We start from the raw sequence: 23,237 nt of genomic DNA, 5'->3' as shown, positions 1-23,237 counted from the left end.
ACAGGGGCCATAATTATGTATTATGATAAACACTATAATACAGTGTCAACCATTTTGCAGTAATCCTAAAGAGATTAGAAATAACAAACCATGCACCTGTGTATATGTGTGTGTGTGTGTGTGTGTGTGTGTAGTCCCGCCCACCTGGTGAATGTCCCAGTGGCTGAACTCTGCTGGGATGTGAACCTGCTGGCTGTTTTTATCCACGGTGAGGTTGAGGTGAGCGCTGAGCCGCTCCACCTTCACATGGTGCCAGTGCTGGTCGTCCAGCAGGCTGCCCACAGAAACCAGATGCTGGCTGCCAGGGGACGAACTCATACCTGGAGCACGTGAGGAGGAGAGGAGGAAGAGGAGGAGAATAAGGAGGAGGAGGAGAGGGTGAAGATGCGGAGAACAATCAATGTTGTCAGTTGCACTCTCCAGATCATGTAGGAACCCTCTCATCTAGACTACCTGCTGAGGAACTTTTCTTTTTTCTAACGTCTACAGACTCTCTTCTATGTCGGAATAAAAAAAACAAAAACTCAAGGTCAGTCTGAAAATGTTGGAAGGAGATGAGTTTATACCTCCGCTTTTGCTTTGCAAGAAGAGTTAACCAAATTGTTTGTGTTTGATATATCAAAACACAGCCAGATGTGGAAATGTAACAGCTTTAGCGGAATATTTTCATCTTTGTTTCAAACAGGGAGCAGATCACCGAGGTCACCCTGCACTCATTAGAGAGCACTGGATATCTGTATGCTGGCAGGGAGGAGGGCCATGCCCAATAAATGATGACGCTGCAAAAAGATAGCAGGACATAATTAATGACAGACCAACACCAGCAGGTCCAAATTACTGGATCCGTCTCTGCATCCCCTAAAGTGTTGGGAGAGGGGAGAGTTTCTGCTGACAGAAGGAGCGATACAGCAGAAAAAAAGCTAGATACACTCAATCATTAAATATGAAGGAGATTCTCTTCAAAGGAGGCAACGTCATCCAGAGATAGATAGATGGAGAGAGAGAGAGAGAGAGAGAGAGAGAGAGAGAGAGAGAGAGAGAGAGAGAGAGAGAGAGAGAGATTATGGACCTTATGTCCAGGCTTTCATTTCAGCCCATTTAGTGATGACATATTTGATTACAACCTGAATGAGTGGAAAGAGGGAGGGAGAGATCAATATGAGCGGTCTGAGGGGCAAACAAACATAAAAACACTTTCCTGACTTTCATTCATGAAACTCTCTCTCCTTCACTTCCTCTCTGTCAATCTTTATTTCCCTCCCTCGTTCCCTCTCTCCTTGGCTGCGTGGCCCGCTCCGGTCCCACAGCAGATGTGAGGGAGGAGACTCTGAGAGAGACAGAACTCTGCCGTCCTTACTGTCCACCTGGAAGACGCATGGCTGTTTAACACCGCAATAACTGCCCCATTTATCCACGCTGAATGGAGTTAGATTGAATGTTCTTGTCTTAAAGGTGCAGCGTCTGTGTTGAACACTACTTTCCAGGAGTCTACCTTTCCAGACAGCTCCCTGAGGCAATATCACCTAATCATATTCTGTCTGCTATTCCATTACGGCTCTTCGCTGCGAGTCTAAATCTGTTTATGAAGGACGACGACGACAGGTCTTATCAGGAGACAGACTGTTATAATTGTTTCAGCATTTCATTCTTGCTCGCACTTGAAATATAGCTCGACTGTAAAAATAATGTACATTCTCTAAACTAATTCTCAGCTTGGGTCACGGGTGGGAATTGAGGTATTACCATAAAACATCTTGAGAAAAAGGAAGAAGTACACTGATGTTCTGGCAAGAATCTCAGTGCTGTCTCCGGGCTTTCTCTCTCCCTCTGGTGGTCAATCATTTAGATTTGCCTTTCCTCTCTTGTATTGTTTGTAGCTCATCAACTTTGTAATATGAGTCACACATTGCCACTGTACAAAAGAAGTCAGCTGCAGGGTACCTATTGTAGCGTAAGGGAGTGCAGTACAGTATTGGTGGTTATCTCAGTTGATATGAGTGTGTGGCTTCCCTGTAAATGCCAAGGCTGCTGTCTGAACTTCTTATGAGACTGTAACAGACTCTCCTGGAGGCTCACTGTAAATCACTATAAGGAGCTGCACCAGAAGTTAACCATGGGGGGAAACATCTTATAAGAACTAAACAGAGCATTATATTGTGTTGAAAATCATCCTGCAGCACCCACAGTTACATAAGCAAGAGCTGTACACGTTTTGTAACTTCTGAGGGAAAAGGCTTGGGTACAAGGCTGTGGCAACTACATTCCTTCACCGCAAGGAGCGTACCAAAATGATTGCACCTTTTTTTTCTGGTGGGTGACAGCACTAGCCAAAGATGTTAGCTAGTAGGCTTACTGGCACGCTAAGCGGTTAATGCTGTTGGGGTCATCACTAAAGAGGGAGTTCAAATGAGCGATTGTCTCCGAAATGTCAGCTTTGCATGGGAAGTTCCCCACTATGTATTTGGGAGATTCCAAATTAGGAAGTTATGCCACTGGGTAGTGGTAAACAACAGTGGTAAATACATTTAATCATACATTCCATCAATTGAATTTCAGCAAAATCAGGCAGAGGAATAAATATCACTTGAGTCTATCAAGTAATCTGCCATGTACTGGAATAGACAGGAGAGAACCGGAGCCAGGCGTGCATTACATCGACTTCTACTCCTAATAGACAAAGTGGGATAAAGTAAGTAAATGCAGTAATGACCACAACTCATAGTCTTCTATTCACTGTGCCAGCTGACACACTTTATGACTTGGGCATAAAGTGTGTCTTTGTAAGCTCACAGCTTTGTAAGCTAACAGCACTCAGCAGAAGCCTGGGGGAAGCTCTGGTCGAGGCTCTTGTTGCTCTGTGAGATCACTGAAAACCTCTTTGAGCGTGCTTTTCATTTGCTAAAACTTGAAAAACTGTTAAAGCTCTAGCACTGAAAACATACCCAGCTCTCAGCACTGCAAGAAACAAGCAACAGCATGTCCTCCTTACCATTGAAAATAATGAAAAATGGAAGCCAGCCCTGTAAAGACAGGCTTCAGCTGGACATGCAGCTCGCCCTGTCTGCCTCTCTGACACCGTCTTAATTTAGTCGGCTATACTTAACACCCCTCGCCCAGAATGCACTGGAGCAGGACGCACTAACCCTCGGCGTATTTACTGCCGGGGTATTAGAACTTCCCAGTGACAGTTAAGAATTGAACTGAATTATGAACCAGTGGGCAACATTATAGCAAACTGACATTTTGATGAATGTAAAGCAGAGAGGAAATGAGATGGTTTTGGATAGCAGACATAAATCTTAATGAGCCAGCCAATTTATTCCTACTGGTTGGACAGCCACGGGCAGATAGAGTGGGCATAACTGTCTCCTCGTTGCATTTATTTATTTGTCTGTCTGTCTGCCTACTTGCTGCCTGCCTATCTGTCTACCTGTCTATCTATATGCCTATCTATCTATTTCCATTCATTCATTTTGTCCATGGCTGTTACAGAGGCTCGTCTCGCAAAGACAAACATGTCCGCTCTGGGTCAGCACTTTACGTGTGTGTTTTTATAAGCTACACTTGTCCCTGATGCTCAGTGTTAGCCATCATTAGCCATCTCTAGCTCCTCTTTCTCAGCCAGCTTGTTTTCCTCATGATGGGATATGCATCACTGTTAAAGAGAGGCCAGGGACGAACGGGATCAGGTTGCCAAATGGGGGAGATAAGTATGAAAAGCCCCGAGAATCTCTCACACTCTGCTGTGGACAGAAGATTCAACTTCAATCTTCAGGTTGTGTTCTGTTCTGTTGTATACTGCTCTTTTCTGTTCTGTTATATTCTGTTTTGTCTTATTCTGTTCTCTTCTGTTCCATTATATTCTGTTCTGCTCTGTTTTCTTCTGTTCTCTTCTGCCGGACTCTCGAGCCAATAGCTGACTGTGGGAGAGCATGCTGTGGCTCAGGCTGGATGCTCCAAGCTATTGATCTAAATTACACCGTCTGCAGACTGCAAACTCCTAGGAGAGTGGGAGGGAAGGGGGGCAAGAGAGAGAGAGAGAGCGAGAGCGCGCGAGAGAGAGAGGAGAAAGACAAAGAGCATGCAATTGAAAAAAGCAAATAATCATCTTTGAAAAAATCTAGAGTCTGTCTAGAATTGGGGCGACATATGAGAAAGGCTGTGATAAATAACAATGGAGAAAGAGGAAAATAGAGGAGGCAGGAAAAGAAAGGGTAGGGGGCAGGGAAACGGAGAGAGCTAGAGTGAAGAAAAGAGAGTTAGGTGGCAGGATGCAGTGACAGCGGAGTGATAGAGGCAGAGCAGGGGATGTTTTTTTTTTCTGTGTCGCTCTATTGCTGGATAAGCACAGCTCCTCCTAATCTCTGCTCTATTATAACAATGGGTGGGGTTTATTTTCCCTCCTCTGAGACCCAGAGTTCCACTAGTAGTTTGTTGACTATCAACTCTGGTCTAGCAGGGAGATGCGACAGACGTCATCCAGGGAGCTGATCAGAGGGTGACAGGTTTTGCAGATGACACCGCTCTATAGGCTGACAGACAATACCTGCCATCAGGGAATAGGGAGGCTCAACTAAACTAGAGCTGTAAACTCTGGAGGGAGGGGTGGGTGGAGGTGGGGATGTAGAGAGAGACAGGGATGGAGGGAGGTTACGAGAAGGGAGGAAGGGAGGTATGGAAGGAAGTAGAGAGAGAGGGACGAAGGAAGCAAGGCAGGGATGAATAGGTGGTAGGTTAGCAGAGAGGTAGAGTACTTCAGCGGCCAGATGGCATGGTTGATGAGAGGTGTGCCATATGGTGATAATACGACAGCCTGGCAACCTGACAACACCTCAGGTTTAACCTCGTTTACACCTACACACACACACACACGCACACACACTTCTCCCATAGCCTCCACAATGCTGTGCTGGTAGAGGCCATGCATCATGTCTTACTGTGCTAGTCCACTGTGCTCCGCAGAGTTCAGCCTTAACACATGTCGCTAACATCCATCATAGCTTAACAGAGAGAGAGAGGGTGAGAGAGAACATCAAGCTGAGAGAGAGGGAGAAAGAGATAGAGGGAGAGATTGACAGAGAGGGAGAAAGAAAGACAAAACAGAGAAAGAGGCAGAAAGAGAAAGAACAAGGCAACAGTAAACATGTCGTCCCCTACGAACGATGCAGTCCCCCTCGCAGCCAATCAGTAACAACTGTGTCATCTTGTTTTGACCTGTAACTGTAGTGCCTCCATTGGTGAGATACACAGTTTCTCCAAGCGTTGTCAAAATCCAATCAGCGGTGTTTGAGGTACTGCTTGTGACATATGGACGAACAAACAACAACAAACAATGTAGCGCCCCCTCCTTGGGCTAATCAGTTTAAGCTGTGAGAAGCATCATTCCCCCAAGTCTACTCAAAATCCGATCAGTAGTATCTTAGAAACCACAACTGACAAACAGAGACACAAACAAACAGATGGATGGAGACTGATCCATAGCTCCTTCCAATTCATTGTGGGGATAAAAATGTGCTCACCACTAAACTTATATAGAGGAAGACGAGAGGCTCTGGAGCCTCAGGACATCATTACACTGTACAGTTTAGCTGGCACACTTATTCAGAGCGATTAACAATGAATGAGCAGATATATAGAGCTTCAGTGTTTGCTTGCAAGGCTAGTAAACCACTTCCAAACTTCCTCTTCCTCAATAAAATTTAAATGTCCAAAGTTCCAACCAAACTGACTGTTCCCAGTCAGTCACTCGACCGCTGGCGGCCTGGGATCAAATCCCACCAGAGTTCCTGCTTAAAGAGCAACAAGGTGACTGCTTAAAAAAGCTTAAAAAGGTGGGCACTTTAAAAAATAAATTATATAAATAAATGTGCCTCTCAGTGGTTTTCAATCCTGCTTCTCAGGACCGGAGTACTGCCAGTTTTCGATCCCTCCAGGTAGTTAACTGCACTCACCTGGCATGCCAGGTGTAATTTAGTCCCTGATTAGACAGCTAGAATGAAAACCAGCAGGGTTCTGGGTCCTGAGGGTCAGGATTGAACAGTACATGAAGCTTAAAATCTTCAAAATAAAAGCACAAACCAAAATCTCATCCAAACACACAAAAACACCAACTAAAATGACAATTCAGAAATAGTGTCCAAAACACCATCTGACACAGTGTTAAGATGCATCATTCCCCCAAATTTCATTGAAATCTGATCAGTGGTGCCTGAGATAAAATGTGACCCATCCAGCCCCCCTAGGAATCTTATCTAACTTAACCAAAACTAGACAAGTTACGATGAAGTATTTGCGATTATTATAGATCTTGTGCTATATTTTTCAGAGAGATAACCTTTTGTCAGGGAGATTTCAACAGTATATACTGAGGGGAGAATAGCAACAGAAGTCATCATTCTTGTGTGAGATGCAGTAGTTGGAGACATTTACATACATTTGACACCAATATAACTGCAAACTATTCAGAAATCCACCAAGCAATATTTGAGTGGAAGATAGCACCAATACAATACTATGAGTATATGGTTGTATATATTGGGAGATCAGTGTTACCTTGTCGGAGGTAGAGCAGAAGCTTTCCTTTCTCTAACACCAGAGTGAGGCTGTGTTCTCTCTGTCCCTCTGCGTGGAGCAGCGTCCCAGAATTCCTCAGGGTTTTAAACTTCAGAGAGATGAGCTCCTTGGCCATGCGGCTCGGCCTCAGACTCAACCTGTAGTGCAGGCTGCTGCTGCCATCAAAGCTCGCCACATCAGAGGCTGCAGAACACAAAGGTATAGCAGGCAGAGATTTACTAACACAGATACAGTATGCAGTCACAAAGTTAGAGTCAAAATAGAGCTTCACTCTTCAGGGCCTGAAGCCTCATCAATTTAAAGGTCTGGTATGTACAGTATATAAATCACACATATAAAGCTGCACTAGGCAAGATTTTTATGTAAAATGACACCTGTCTTATCAGCCTAAATCACAAAGTGGGGCTGCAACAGAGAAGAACATCCCATCCCCACTAATTGACACCTATTAGATCCCCTCTATTACCCAAATGTAGTTCTGGTGTCAGGTATGGACATTTCACCGCCCACAGGAAGATATTTTTCCTCTCTCGTCTCTTTGGTATAAAGCATCACAGACCGGCCGGATTAATAAACATTAGCATGCTCCGTGCAGTTTACTGACTTCACCTTATAGGATTTCTGGGTTCAAACAGTTTTCAAACTCTTTCTGCCATTGGAGCCGCCAACGTACGAAGTTGTCTAGGGTATATCTTTAATAAGAAAAGCCTCCAGCTCTATCCTAACTACTAAACTGACAAGCACACGTCTGAAAGAGGTGTGAGGTGTGTGTGGGTGAATAAACTTTACGGTAAAATACAGTATTGTGGACACAACGCGCCGCATTGCAAAACAACAAGTCTTGACATTTAGTTTAGGATGCTTATAATGCAGCAAACTGAAGCTTGTTCCCGTGAACTCAAATTCATGAAGCGCTTGTATTTCATAGCTGAAGCCTTTGTCATTTCTTCTGACAGTTCATTCCATTCTTATTGAACACCATAATGAGACAGTGTGGCCTTTGTTCCCCTCACACACAGAAACAGCACTTAAATCAGACAACAGCCCATATTATCTAGTGTCTGATGTTGTTATTGTTATCGATTTTGCCTACTAATTCCTCTCTGACTGAACGCTTTCTAATGAACCAGACCAAGCTGTGCCCCCCCGATGCACACACACTTCAAACAGCACATCGAAACCACATTGTCTCGTTTCTTTTGATGATTGCAGAGCAGCAACCCCCCAGACTTTAAAAAAGATGTGTTTGTGTGAATAATTACATTTTATTGTTGTGGGTCCAACAACTCATATCACGCATCTGTGTGATAAAAATAAATGGGTGTGACCACAACATGTCACCACTATCATCAGTGTTTTCTCACAGCTCTAATTTCAACCTACAGTCTTCAAACTGAAACCTTCAAAGTCCAGTGAGGTAAATCAGTAGTTCTCAACCCTGAAAGAGTGTGCGTGTTTTTGAAGGTGCTACGTCCAGCATTCTGTGTTTCTCAAACTTGAGACCACATTTCCCATAAACCCTGTTGCCTCAAAGAGGATGGAAAGAGGATGTCCTCCCTCCCCCTCCCTGGTGTCGCTCCAGGTGTGTTTATTTTGAAGCGCAAGAAGAAGAAGAAGAGTCGATAACAGCATTTGATAATAGCCAATATTCATTCCAACGAAGTAAGCAAAAGTGAAGTTGAAACTATGCAATTAGAATAGATGAACTGGAGTAAAGTTGTATATTACTATAAACAGTTTCTTTTTTGTGCCATAAAGCAATTTCCCTTTGTGCCATACAGCAATCTCCCATTGTGCCATAAAAGCAGATTTCCCTCCAAATCCAACTTTGTGGCAATGTAAAATACAGTGTAGATGGATAGTCTTTGTGATGGTCTCATTTCTCATGTATACTAATCTCTCAAAATGAATGTTAAAATGATTTACTGATATTAAAATGTTACACGTAGCACCTTTAATCTTTGTGATAAATGCCTTTATCTTGTAAAATAATAGCCCAAAAAGGGAAAATAAAAATCATGGTCAAGGTTCATCATTCTGCATGTGTACGCCTACAACAGGGGGTCCAAGCAGGCATTGCTTTGTTGCTGAGCCACTGAAGTGAAGGAGTCAGAGTGGACTTACTGTAAGGACAGCCATAGATCTCCAGTCTGAGTCCAATCCTCCCGCTGGGGTTCCAGTCCAGAGGGACCAGGCGGAGGTAGCGAGCGATCACCGGCTGCTGAAGTTTATACTGGACCACACTGTCTGCATTACTGTTACCTGGGAAAGCCTGGACAAACACAAAGCAACATGCTAGCTAGCCGTCTGCCCAATTATCCATCCATCTATCTATTCATCCATCCATATTATCCTATATTTATGGTGTACAACAGCTCTAATGGCGTATTGTTTGTAGCAATTAGTTCCTGGAGAACAGCAGAAGAACACACAGACGAGAACACAGGATCTATTTTGTATCATGATGCTTATAATCAAGCTGGCTACTAAGTGAACATATTCTCTTTTAAATTCTCACTGAAGTTTCACTCCTATCCTAGAGGCTAAAAGCGACTGTCTTTGAACTTTCTCTTGACGAAACGCATGCTGTGCAGATAGAACCGCCTTTTCGATGAGCGGATCCTCAAACGAGAGAGATGCAGCACTAGCTCTGGTTGTAGTAAACAAAGGACGAGTGTGGAGAACAACTCTCATTAACCTCCTCGATCCTAAAACAGTCTTTCTGCATTTTCAAACTTTGAGCTCAAAGAGGGCATTGATCCTAGCTGCTGATAATGTCTCTCTGCCTCTCTCTCTCTCTCTCTCTCTCTCACTCTCTCTCTCCCGCTCTCTCGCTCTCTGTGTGTCCAGTGATCAATAACCCTGGAACCAATTCTGTCTCCATCCTGAGCCTCTCTTATGAGACTAATGGCTTCTATTTCCCCAATCAGCTGCCTGTGGGAACCCGATGGGATTCTCTGGTTGAAAGACAAATAGCGCACACAGAGCAACACTCAGAGGTCGCATTAACATCTGTAAAACAAAAAAAAACAAAAGAAAAGAAGAATCAGAATTTGTGTGTGTGCGTGCATAGGCTCAAGCGTGTGTGCTTAGTTGTGTCGGAGTCTTGTGTACTTGACAAGTTGACTGTGTGACATTGTGTGTGTGTGTGTGCGTGTGCGAGTGTGTACTGATGTGGCTATGTGAGAGAAATTGGCTTCCCTGGCGCTGCATAATTGTGATCTCAGTGCCGTCCTCAGTGCTTTGAAGGGCTGAGCCGGCTGGGCAGCCGAGCGTTAAGCTCAACAAATGGCTCTGTTTCCTGCTGAGGAGGCTGAGGAGAGCGGCATCTCATTTACTTGGTGAGCGTCTTTTGAAATATGACCAGCCTCTGACAAGCCCTCAGTCAAGGAGAGAGAGAGAGAGGGAGAGAGAGAGAGAGAAGGGCAGAGAACGAGAGAGGAGAGGCAAAAGAGAGAGAGGGATGGAAAGAGAAAAAGGGGAGAAAAAGAGAGAGCGGCGGCGCCGAGAGGTCCGCGAGGAGCTGTGAGAGATACAGCTGTTCTGCAGTCAACTCTCCTCTCTAACAGACGCACTAAGCTGGCCTGACTAATATATGGAGCTTTCAAAAACACTCTGAAAGCTGATCTGGATTTATCACCCTTCATGCTGAGTGTCAAATCAACAAGTTTTTAAGCTGCGAGAAGTCATACCCCCCGTTCTCCCCCAGAAACACTTCTAGCAAACGCCTCCCAGTCCTCAGGGGGGTTGTATTCTCTCGGCGGGAGAATTTTGTCTCCTGTCAGCTCGGAATCAAAAGCGATTCTCCGCGCTGCTACTGTAACGAGAAGGATGTGCTGTCTACCAGGAGGTGAGGGGAGACGCTCCACTGCCTCTGCCTCACATCGAGCGTGATGCGAGGTGGGAGCAGCATTGTTCAATCAGCGGCGGCCAGCTCGGCCTCCCGTCATTCTGACATGCTGCAGGTTGTTCAAAGGAGATCAGTCATTCTTTTGCTTGAAAAATAATGTTTCGAGCGTGAAAAAGTACATGTGCAGACATGGAGCGACAGAGGAAAGTGCAGCAGCTGTGAATTTCAACCCCAGTCCAGAGGGAGGAATTCATACATGGGTTTGAGTATCAGCTGCACTGCAGAATTTCGAAGGCATCACATGGTCTCAGCCAGCTTTTTTTTTTGCTCATTTCTCATTTACATTTTAGGCATTTAGCTGACGCATTTCTAGAGAGTGGCTTACAATGAAGGAGCTGGCAAGTGTTCAACGTCTCGCTCGAAGACTGTTGATTGACACCTTGGGCTGTTGCGGGAATCAAAGCTGTGACTTTTCCAGCACGAGACGGGCTTTCCGACCAAAGCTCCAACCTCCTGTCAACAGAGGTTAAACTGTTTGACAGCAGCTCCATGCAGTCGGCGGCGCCCTGCCCAGGTTCCTTTCATTGTTCCATCTATTATTAATAAAGAGTGAGAGGCTCCTGGTGAGCGGGTTTGCTGCTGCAGGCGGTACCAGTCCCCCCAGACAATGTAAATTATGTCTGCGACGGTGAAGGAAAATGGGTTTAACTTCAACAAACTTCCATTTCTTGATTTGGAGTTGAGCTCGCTCCCAAGCTGCTGCTAAAATATGAAATATTACGTGAGACCAGAATTAATATGCATTGTGTTATGCTCAGATATTAGACTTTGAGATGATATTGGAGATATTGGATGGTTTCAGAGTTAATGTATATTCATCCAATGAGGTACTTTTCCAGACTCTGCCAGCACTGTTTGTTGTGGTAATAAGTCTGATTTTGATTTTTCAGTAAACCCACTCTTGGTGCTGATTATGTCATTAATTGTGCTGTTTCTGAAACTGTTTTTATGTATTATATTTTACAGTAAACTTACCCCTTTGCATTCTTCCTCTTTGTAATGTAATGTTTTTAGAGCTGCTGTTTTTCAGCTGACCCACACATTGTGTTTTCTACGGATGACTTGCCCCTAAACTGCTCTTGGCAATGCATTTTTCCCTCCAGTGCCTTTTGGTTACTGTTTATTCCTCATTACAGCAGACTCACCCCTATACTGTCCTCCTGCCGGTACTGTCTCCAGTTGTGTCCCGTGTCGCTGAACATCAATACGTAGGCCGTCAGCCAATCGGAGCTGCCGTAGCGGCCCTGCGTGGCGACGGCGGTGATCTGGGTCCGCCTCCCCAGGTCCACCTCCAACCACTGGTATCTGTCTGAATGCAGAGGAGACCAACCTCCAGCTCCTGGACAGCAGAGAGAGGCAGAGAGTGAGTGTCAGAGATTAAGAATCACCTTTCAGTTTGTGTGACAGCGTGTGTGTGTGTGTGTATGTGTGTGTGTGTGTGTGTGTGTGTGTGTGTGTGTGTGTGAGTGAGGAGAGGGAAGATAAAGAGGCTGACGGAGGTGAGAGAAGAGAGAGTGAGGATGGAGAGAGAAATAGCGGCACTCAAATGTGATTCATTACATTTTAATCTACTTGGAATGAGATGGAACAAACTTTGGACGTGTGTGTGTGTGTGTGTGTGTGTGTGTGTGTGTGTGTGAGTGTGCGTGTGTGTGTGTGTGTGAGTGTGCGTGTGTGTCGGTACACACACACACTTGCTTGACCTTCATTCGCTGACTGAAGACACTTTGTTATTATGTAGCCAGAACGCAGGATATCGAATCTGAGACATACAGAACAATTCCAATTAATTTGCATGCTATGATAGGATCCTGGGTGCTAAACAAGCAGCTGTCCATATTCATCCTGAATCCACCACAAATCTTCTCATCATGAACCAGTCAGACTTCGGTACTGTGTAGTGGTGCTGGAGTTACATGCAGGGAAACTGAAAAACGCGACTTTTAAGTGATAAATATCTAACTGAAGGTGTGTTTACCTTCACAACACTATACACCGATTCTGACTCTGCCTCAGGGTAAGTCTGAGTGCAATGTGTCTAGCACTTCCATTGGTTTCCATTGAAAAAATCCTCATAGGCCTACTAACAAACGGCAAAGATATCAAGCAGGATATGCGTAGTTGTGTCACAAAAACTTGAAGGCAATAAAGTTGACTGTGCTCCACTGCTGATTGGTCTCTGAACAGCTGGAATGGCATTTAAAGCCATTTGATGACTCCCCACAAGCTGTCGAGATGCGTCCTGCCATTTATTGTATGTGCTGGAGTTTTTATGGGATCATCAAAGGAGACGGCACCGCCAGGGCGCGCGGACGCTGCCGAGAAATCATTTCAATGTGCAGAGTGTGACAGAAGCCCTGTCCGTCCAACGTCTCCGCACCGATACGGCCTTGATCATTGAGCCCAATAACGATTTGCGGAGCCGGGTCGCACGGCCGACATCCCCCCTGTGTCACTTCAGGTAACATGCACCCTTTCCATCCTGGGGACAGCTGCTGCATCCACCGGAAAGCACGCGCCTGGATGTTTGGGAATATCTCATACTGTGGTCACACTGTGGCCTGAAAACATCGTGGGATGACTGTCAACTGCAATGCCAAACTTGCCTTCTTATTGCCAAGGTGATTTTAATAGAAGAGGTTTGACCATGCCATACAAAAACATTGATCTGTTGAATAGTATTGTGTGACTGCTCATTTTCAATATTTCACTTCATTTCAAACTGTTTAATCGGTTATGATTTTCAGAAATATTTAATATGGCTCCTGCTGTCAGTGAGTAGGAAGCCAAGCAGAGAATGAGAATAGCTCAACCAAACCAAAATTTGGTGTTAGATCTTTTCCCTGCAAAGGAGAAGAAAGCTCTTTCTTATTAACTACTGTTTCTTTGTCGGAAGGAAGAAGCGCAGGTGCTCAAGTGTATGTGGCTGTATCCATTTTCCGAAACATTTAGACATCTGGTCTGTCTTTACTGTGGCTGGAGAAAGCAAATTTGTGGAAAATTCAACTGCAGTTCCATCAGCAGGTGTGATAGACAGTACTTTATGCCAGTGTTGGCTGACTTTTCACCTGCTCTCCTATTGAAAACAATGATCATCCTATTTACCACCACAATATGAACGCAGTGTCAAGCCTCTGTCTCATGCTGCCTGGAACAGTCTGTATTGGCAATGAGCAAATGTCATTGGTTCCATCAAACAAGAACAAACTTCTAGGAATAGGAAAAGACAACATTGTATGAACATTTGTCATGCACACATTGACATAACAAGTGTTTGCACAGTTTCAATATATATATATATATATATAAATTTTTTTATATGAAAAAAAAAGGCAAAGTCTCAACTCAATCTTTGTACACACTCATCCTATAGTAAACAGAATTAAAGATGCATGGTATCTAAAGGGAATGCCTCAGCAGAAAGACACAAACAGGCAAAAAGTCCATGGCTCGATTTTCCAGCATACCAATGAGAAAGACAAAGGCCAGGTTTTGAATAAACCACTCTGAATTGTCCAAGTCTGAATAGGAACAGCTCAAACATTCAGGTCACTTTGCACAGTCTGAACGGGGTTTCGACATGATTTTGTTTGGTGAACGCTGGGTCAGTGGAGTTGGATCCGTTTCCACTCACAGTACGGGGCCTTGAGGCAGGACAGTCATACCTGTTGCAGGAGGGTGGAGGGGGGAATGACTGTGTGGTTTGTACTGTGCAAAGAGAAGAGAGAGAGAGAGAGAGCAGAGAGAGAGAGAGGGAGAGTGAGAGTGAGACACAGAGAGAGAGAGAGAGAGAGAGAGAAAGTTGTGCCTTAATACAGTACATAGCTTTCAGAGACGTTGCCAAAACTCATCCAGCTGCAACTTCATTTCTATTTTGGATGCTATTGGAACACCACACTCAAAGAAGTGTGTGTGTGTGTGTGTGTGTGTGTGTGTGTGTGAGAGAGAGAGACAGAGAGAGAGAGGAGGGAGGGCTGTGGCAGAACCTGATTATGAAGAAACATTGGAGGTGATGGAATAGGCTGCTACAAGATAATGACACTTTGAATACTGAGAAGGGCAGGAGGTGTGTCTGTGTGTGTGTGTGTGTGTGTGTGTGTGTATGTGTGTGTGTGTGTGTGTGTGTGTGTGTGTGTGTGTGTGTGTGTGTGTGTGTGTGTGTGCTTGTGTGCGTGCGTGCGTTTCAGAGAAAGTGCTGAGTCAGGCCAAAGCAATGCCTGGTTGCCCAAGCACCAGATGGAGGGATTTCTCCCCTACAGAGAGAGCGCGCGCACACACACACACACACACACACACACACACGCACTCACACACTCACACAAACGCATAAGACAGCTACCGCAAACACAGAGGCAGCCAGCTTAAAGAGCACTTGAGATTGCTTGCGTTGCCAAGGTGATGTCATGCTGACACAAGGCCAATACAAATCAATACTCCCAACACTCCAGACACGCGCAGCCTGAAGTGGACACACTCCCTAATCCCATCATGCCTATTATGAAGCTACTTACTACTGAATTAGCCACTCATCACTGAAGCATTGCAACCCACCATGCGCCCCATTATGACTGTTTCACATCCTGCGCTGCTGATCAGATGATTATATTTGTTGAACTCATAAGACACGCTCATTTATACAACATTAAAGTCACAAAGGAGCGGCGTTTTGATGGTCTCTTGCTTCCGAAATTTGATTAATTTCCTGTTGAAACAGTATGCTGGGCCGGGACTTAAGGCCGGAAGGAATTCCAGATTCTTCAAAATTAATAAATTCGAGCCACCAGGACGCAACCATGGTGAAAACTTGTGTCACTTTGAAAGTTGCGGGTTTTGTACGATGGGAGGGACGGGGTGGGGGGGGTCAAAAAACTAAAATTACACTAAAAAATACATTGTTTTCCAGAAAGTAAAAGGAAAGGTAAAATGGGATTTTGATGTAAACATGAGAAAATAAAGATTTTGTAAATTCTCTGGTATTTATTGTTCAATAGGTGAACGTTATGATACAGAGAAGCAGCTAGCAAGGTGAAAAAGTCATTTTTCATTTCATTGTGACTTTAATACTAAGATTAATAAGATTCACGAGGACAAACATTTTTATTACAGCCAATGTACTATCATCTCACTAAAAACCTCTCGTATAATATTTTCTCTATTCATGAGATTTACAGTACGATACAAATTAATCTCAATGAGACCACCAATGAATTTCAAAATGATTCAATATTTTATCGCCACTCCAATAAAAAGATTTACTAGGAAATTACTCAAGCCAAAACAGGGCTTCTGCTTGGATAGACTCGGAGAGCTTGTGAATTGAATTAGCTGTGTCTTTCCTCTCGCTCTGTTCTCACCACACCGCTCCTGTGTTGTTTTTCCTCTCCCAGCTGTTTCAGACGCGGTGCTGCCTGCTCTGTAGGGCAGCAGCTAAAGGCCAAAGCTAATAAGTACTTCAGTTACAGACATGACCACTGACAGCGCAACGGGAGAGAGCAGACACGCTGACCTTTACTCATTACGACGCCATCGGACAGGAAAGCAGAGGAGAACAGAGGGAGTGAGAGGAAAAAGAGGAAGAGAGTGAAAGGGTGAGAGACGGAGGAAGAGACAAAGAGAGAGAGAGAGAGAGAGAGAGAGAGAGAGAGGGAGGCAGATGCAATGACGCGCACTCATTAAGACTGGATTGCAGAGGAAAGCAGAGGAGGTAAAGGGAAAAGAGTGAGAGGCAGAGACATTGACCTCGACTCATTAAGAACTGGAGAGGAAAGCAAACAAAGAATCAGAGAGAGAGAGAGAGAGAGAGAGAGAGACAGCATACACAAGGAAATCTGCATGAAAAAAGATTTACTGGATCCACCATGTCAGACACGCATTTCCTTGTTTGATCACCAAGACAATAGTTTCTGTCACGCCTGTCACTTTAAATCCAGGAAATCTCCCTGTTTTCTCTCCCTAACTGTCTGTAATGACACCAGGCTGGCTCTCCTACTGGGGAAGGTAATTGAGGTTAAAGACAGGTCAGGAGCATTACATCACTGCACTGTTGGACATTCAAATCATGGCATTACCGCGACGGCTTAACCAATCGGGAGACAGTGGAACAATCCCCGCTGACGTCCCCGGGGGTCGCCCGCATCAGGAATCCGACCAACCGGACACCTTCGGGGGGCAGCGAAGTCGTGGCTGGAGGGTCACCGGTTCAACTCCCCAGGCCGTCTGGGAAAATCTACCGTTAAAGTGTCCTTTAACGACATTGAACCCCCGACTGGCCCAGTGGAGCTGTTCAGTGGCCAACGCTGTAAAACAGTGGTAGTACAGGTAGATTGGCTGGCTCTGGTGCTCCATGCTAACGCTTTAGCCCACACTATGCTGAGTGATAGTAGGCGACTGGCATTATCTCAAAAGAGAGAAAATGAGAACTTGTAGCAGCTCTTAAGCTAAATAAGTAAGTAATCTTAAATGAATTGCAGCCTTGTCTGGACATTTTGTGTAGATTGGTAGAATTTACATAAAATATGATCCAAAAACAGCCTACTGTTTTGGACTGCTTTCCCGCTCGGAAGGTCTCTCTTCCCACAAGAGTGTGATTGGTTTTGTTTTCATAGGAAGTGAAGGTGATGGGCGATGGGAGACTGTGTACAGCTAAAAATCACTGAGCAGTGGATGACTACGCGGTTGCTCACCTGAAATAGTTCCAAAAATAAACCCGGCTACATCAGCTATATTGAGTTAATGTTGGTTCATTTTTAAAATTTATGAATCTACAGGCCATAAAAATCGTTTTATTACTACAAGGTCATTCTTCTTACTTTGGATAATGCTAATCTCCAACTATAACTCAACATAGTGTATGATAAAGTGTTAGCCAGGAGCACCACAGCCAGTGATTTACCGGGGACTCATGGATTATTCTGGTGTCTATGTTCTCATCACTGAATGGCTAAACTGACCAATGGGCCAGTCTCACACGAAAAATGTGTGTTAGTACATCAAGTAAATGGGCATCATTGCTGCTCATCATACACTGTTGTTTGGGCAAGGCTGACTCAAAGGAAGTTTTATTTTAGAAGCATCCTGGTGGCTCAGCACTGGGATACATGCCAAGGACTCGTATTATTATGGGTTCGTGCTGGCTTATGACTTTTCATAGTGGCAGGCTGGTGTAGAGGTCACAGAAACTAGGTCACAGGTTCAATCCCCACAGCGGTACATGTCCATCAATAGCCACATGTCCTTTCAAAGTGTCCTTGAGTTGCGGCTAAATGCCTGACATCATCTAAAATCGAAATCAAATTCTGCATTAGGTGAACCATCTGATTAATGGGAAATCCCAGGGCGCACATTTAATTTAAATGAGCCGTTTTCACTTGAGAACCTCGTCTCTGTACCATAAAAGGATAAGCCGCATATTGTTATGATGTGGAATAACACATCGCTTCATGATCTATGTGAGGGGAAAGAACTCCACAAGGAGACTAAAATTAATCTTGTGAAGTGAACTGGAACTCCTCTCTCCATCCTAACCCATCTCTAAAGTCTTCTATGCTGTAAATTACGGACAAAATGGGCATATTCTATATTAGCCTTTATGCTTTGTTCTCCAATGGGGGGTGAAATATCTTCAATTTCTCAGCTGGACACGTTCAACTACTTTGGTAAGACTGTGAGGTTGTGAAATTCTCTATTTTCTATCTGCTACTGTGAGCCAAAAAATGCTCTAAACCAGACCAGAAGCTCAGTCAAACATTGTCTAGTACTGAATAGGCCGGAAAACACTGTCTGCTCTGTAAATAGTGGAGGCTGAACCACAGAGAGAGCCTTCTCCTCTGTAATTGAAGACCAGACCCACAGCTAGACCAGTCTTTCATGGTGTTAAACACAGCCATCTCCACACAGAGAATAAACCTCGATTGCTCTTTTTCTAACATTTAATAAGACAGTAGAGGCCCATGGCATCCAACACATGATTGCAATCTGTTCTGTTCTAATTGCAGTCTGCGTTGTGTTAGTGTCGGAGGGGAAATAGAGGCTGACACCACACTGGTCGGCCCGACGGCTTCACTAGAAGGAGCAGATGTGTGTGCCAAATAAACACAATGTTTGGTTAGCAGTGGTGCGCTGTTATTCCACCTGATAGCCACTGAAAGACAGGTAAAGAGACTAAAAAGAGACAAATAGGTAGAGACGGGCAGAGAAAGACACAAGCCATTACAGGAGGAAAAATCACCCAGGGTCAGACAGACAGATGGAGCCACAGACAGCTGAGCAGGCAGGCAGTTAGAGAGACGGTACTAGCAGTTCAAGGTAGATTCCTACTGTAGGTGGAACAGCACAGTTTTTTTTTAACAAATTAAGGTGTTTCTGGATGAGCTTGGGGGGCTTTGAAAGGGGTTTAAGGTGATTTTAGTTGGAGCGTCATGGATTTGAAGTGGAGCTCATGGGGTTTAAGGGTGGAGTTAAGGTGTTTTACTGGCAGCCTGGGGGAGCAGGAAGGGGGACAGGCAGAAGGACCAAAATAAAAAATTATGAAGCAAAAGAGTAATATTTTGAAAGACAGGCATACAGCATGAGAGGATATAACTGCAAGAAGGAGACTGAGACCAGCTTCGGTCGACCAATGCCATACACAATATAGCATACTGAAAAACACCCAGCAGCAGAGCAAACAAGGAGCCATATTAAAACATTTTCAGAGATGGGGCAGCAGCGAGTCAAAACAGCAAACAAGCCATAAATGGGGCAGCTCATAGCGGGGCTGCGTACCGGGATGCGAGACTACAGCATGTGTTTGAGGTCCATTACAGAGACCTTGAAAGCAGGTACAGCGGTGAAACCGTCCAGTTTTAGGGTCCTTAGCTTGCTGCAGCAAAGTGAAATGGGGACTGGCCCCAGGAGGAGAAGGCTTTGGGGATGTTTAGCAGAACGTGGCAGGCGGAGTGTATCGTACAGGTGGAGGATGAGGTTTGTAACAGGTTCCCTAAATAGGGGGAGTCAGACAAAGAAGGGTTTTATACACAAACGGATTTCTCATTGGTTATGTAAGGCTTGCCAGTTTACAGAGTCCAGAAGTGAAAGCAGAATCCAAAGTGCAAGAAGTATATGTGACAAAGCTGATGGCAGCATTGTCCAGAACATCAAGCCACTTAATGGGACCCTTACTCGTGATCATAGTGATGTACAGTACATTACATCACCATGATTAAGCACAGATAGAATAGTAACCTAGACCGGGGTTATGTTTGTGAGTGAAGCATGAAGTTATGGAATAAAAAGACAAGACAAGACTTGACTTTTGACTTTCTCAATGTGCTGGACAAAGGATGAAGCAATATCTAGCTATAATACCCAGGTATTTGAGAATGTCTTTTGAGAGAGCCTATCATGGATTTGACCCATCTTGGACTAGGGCTAGTTTAGCAAAGTGAGTGAAGGATGAGTGGTTACAGTCGACGGCTAGATGTAACCATATTATTCGATTTTTAGAGGGAATGAGGTGTTCTGAGTAGAAGTGTTGTGGATTGCTATGGATCAGGAGTTAAGGTGTTTGGGGAGCAATATTAACGGAGCACCTGGAGAGGCAGAGGTGGCACATAAACATCACACAAAGATCAATGCCTTATTCTATGGTTGCCTCCACACAATTAAATTCAGCCATCGGCCTCCTCTTCATGTTTAAATCCTCTTTCAAATCTAAATTGGTCTTTACAGAAAATGATTACTGAGGATTGATGAAATGTTCCAAGCCTATTTCAACATAATTACAGTGGCTCTAATGTGCAATTATCAGTATGGCCCGCTGAAAAACAGAAACCGTTTAGATGTTAAATACTGTCATTAACATTTGGCTATAAATGTTAAATACTGTCATTAACATTTGGCTATAAGATGGAATGAAGTTGTCTCAATGTTTTCTCGCCAGTCCAAATGGGCATGAGTTAAAATAATGATTATGGCAGACCACAGTCTGCAAGGAGGAGTGCCGGAGGAAGTTGTGCGCAACGATACAGAAAGACAGTGATAAAAAGAGAGAGAAAAGAGGATGAGGGAGGGAGGGAGTGAGTGACAGAGGAGAAAGGAGGAAAGTGAGAAAGGGGGAGGCGAAATGGAAAAAAAAAGAAAAAGTCAGGGGGATAAGAAAATAAGAGGGAGAGAATGGGAGACAGAAATAGGGAGAGTCATCCATCCAACAATAGGGGCCTTTTAAAGGAGCATTCATCCCCAGTCAATAGACTATTAGGGCTTTTCATCCTCACTTGGTGTCACACTCAGCGCTATCAAGCCTCTATTGTAATCAGCTAGATCTCCTGTATGTGAGTTGTATGAAACACAGCGCTCATGTCCTCTAGTCCCACTACAGAGAGGCGCCGGAGGCCAAGTATGACTTTCATATAGTGATTGGAGCTATATGTAAAAGAGCTACACAATTTATTGTTTTTTTTTTCTCGAACAGAGCTGTGGGTAGTATTACAGGGCCACTAATAGTCTCTCAGTTCATTTAGCCGGGAAATGAAATCAGAACGGTGCCGCTCCTCCGAGAGCAAATATCAGATGCGGAGTGTTAACACCCGATAACAAAGTGAGGTGTTTTTGCATCTGTTCAAGTGTAACCACAGCGATGATTTCTGACACTTGCTACCAGCCAACCAATAACAATAAACAGGTCCCAGTTATCATTATGAAACCATATCCTCCTGTGGTGTCTAATGCAGATTTATACATGAGGAGTAAGGAGTATACCTGCTGACAGCTGCGATCTAGTTGATCAAACTCAGAGAGGAAAAACAGAGATTTGGCCAGGTGTAGAGTAGCAGCAGAATGGGGAGTGTTTGCTTACAGCCTATACCATTAAACACACTGAGGAAACAGCCTCCTGATGGCTTATCTTCCTTTTGTCTCCCAGTTGGGCAAATCACTCTTCCACGTTGAGGAAAAAGACATCCCGGACTCCCAGCTGATTCTGCGCTTTGGCCCCACAATCAGTCGCTGAGCTCTGTAAAAAATGGATAAAACAGCAAAGCCTTCCCTCCAGAAAGCTCCACAACAAGTCATGCCATGATAGCCCTGCTCAAAGCCTCACATCAGCATCCAGCAGAGAGCTCCCTCTTGAATTTTTATTGTGGAGGGTGAATCACAATTCAGATTTATACTTCTATTGAGAGGAGGTGGCCTTGCGGACAGTCTGTGATGTACTATTCCAATATACTTCCAATACACTCCTATATACAATACAGATGGTAGGCAGTAACTGCTGTTCTCTCTCTCTCTCTCTCTCCTCCCTCCTATCCCTAGCCACCAGTGAGGTATTTGTTAGACTGGGTGAATCCAGTAGCCTTTGATGTTTCACGCTTGGCGTCCTGTAGAGAACCAAAGCCTCTCTCCTGCACTATAGGGGGGGAATGCACCACTGCAGCCCATAGAGCAGAACACGATTCAGTAACAAGGGGGAGATACAGTTGAAGGACATCACTTCCGTTGTGTCTCTATTCTCTGTTTCTTCTTCTTTCTTCTTGTCAAAAACATCACCATCACAATGTTTTTTTCTTAACTCTTACCGCAAAGTTTGACAGTGATTACCAATGGCCGACCAAGTGCATAAAGTTTAAAGCTGCACTAGGCATGATTTTTACACCCACCTTATCAGTGTCAATCACAAAGTAAAAGTTGGAACAGAAAGGAACGTCCCATCCCCACTGAAACACTGTAAATTTGCCCTATTTACCCAAATGAAATACAGGTATTGGGTATAGTCACGGGCAGGAAACCTTCTTCACACCGGAAGTGACAAACTCACCAATGATGTTTGAACCGCTTCACCACCTCCACCCCCATTAGCCATTAAGAAGAAAAAATGTAGGTCCAAGGAGTAACATTAAGACTTCTGGGTAGTGAAGTCCTTCAAACTTTCACAAATTCAAAAAACACTTATCTTTCGCTGCCACTTGGGGCCGCCAGAGTGCCTAGTTGCCTCTTGTCGCTTTAAATGTGGACAATGAAAGCCTTGTCCTGTACAAAATTCAGCAGTCATCTGGTATAGCATTGTACTGTATAGTATAGAATTAAGCCTAGTCATGTACTGCAGCAGTGACGATTCCTCACCTTCTCTCCTGTTGACCTTAGCGAAGCCCGGCCCATGGCTGCTGGACAACTGGGAGGAGCTTCTGAAGGACGACGGCGGCAGATTGGACACCAGCGGGCTGTCACATCCATCTGTCAACCAATCACAAAGCAAAAAAAGACAGGGATCAGGATTTAGAATCATAGATCATTTCACTGAACCTATAGACCAGTATGGTATAGAATAAACTCTTACTACAGGACTAGCGAAAAGCCAAGAGAGCAGGAAGTAAGGTGAGGGGGAGAAACTGTGGAGGCTTTCTTCTCATCTCGAGGCTTTCTCCAGCAAAACGCTGATTGGGTCCAGAGAATACCCATAAGGGATGTCTTTGTAGGTCAGGACAGATAATGGGTCACACACAGCAGGTGCATGAATAAGACAAGCCGGCTACATATGGAGTGGAAACAGTGGTGTCAGCGGAGACCCTTTCATGCTTCATACACTTTGATGTTTCTGGATGTCAGGGATGGGGACTTGAGCGTACAAATTGATTTCAGACCTGGCTTGGACTTGTCCTCAAATGACTTCAGACTCGACTCAGACTCAAGATTAGCGACTGGTGAACAACGAGTGTCTGTAAAAGAATGGCTTTGTTGCATTGTGTAAAAGTTAAAAAGATTAAAAAGTGCGCATGACTAT

At 44.4% G+C, this 23,237-nt stretch overlaps 1 protein-coding gene across 1 annotated transcript in view; it reads right to left on the bottom strand.

Annotated features, from left to right (window-relative positions):
- LOC139654007 (contactin-associated protein-like 4) overlaps nucleotides 1–22,682 on the bottom strand; it is a 60,795-nt gene extending 38,113 nt beyond the window's left edge. Inside the window, exons 1-5 of the mRNA XM_071531023.1 lie at nucleotides 22,580–22,682; nucleotides 11,629–11,822; nucleotides 8,698–8,845; nucleotides 6,553–6,756; nucleotides 145–320 (exon numbers count right to left, since the gene is read on the bottom strand). Of these exons, the coding sequence (XP_071387124.1) occupies nucleotides 145–320; nucleotides 6,553–6,756; nucleotides 8,698–8,845; nucleotides 11,629–11,685 (585 nt within the window). The 5' untranslated portion in view covers nucleotides 11,686–11,822; nucleotides 22,580–22,682. The remainder of the gene's footprint in view (nucleotides 1–144; nucleotides 321–6,552; nucleotides 6,757–8,697; nucleotides 8,846–11,628; nucleotides 11,823–22,579) is intronic.
- Between the last annotated feature and the right edge of the window lie 555 nt (nucleotides 22,683–23,237).

The sequence above is a fragment of the Centroberyx affinis genome, unplaced genomic scaffold, assembly GCF_046629955.1.
Source record: "Centroberyx affinis isolate AG114_WGS23_722 - 3 ecotype Tasmania unplaced genomic scaffold, CSIRO-AGI_Caff_v1 ptg002023l_1, whole genome shotgun sequence".
Classification (NCBI taxonomy): Eukaryota; Metazoa; Chordata; class Actinopteri; order Beryciformes; family Berycidae; genus Centroberyx; species Centroberyx affinis.
The sequence above is the reverse complement of the archived record's forward strand: the minus strand, read 5'-3'. Positions and strand labels throughout refer to the sequence as shown.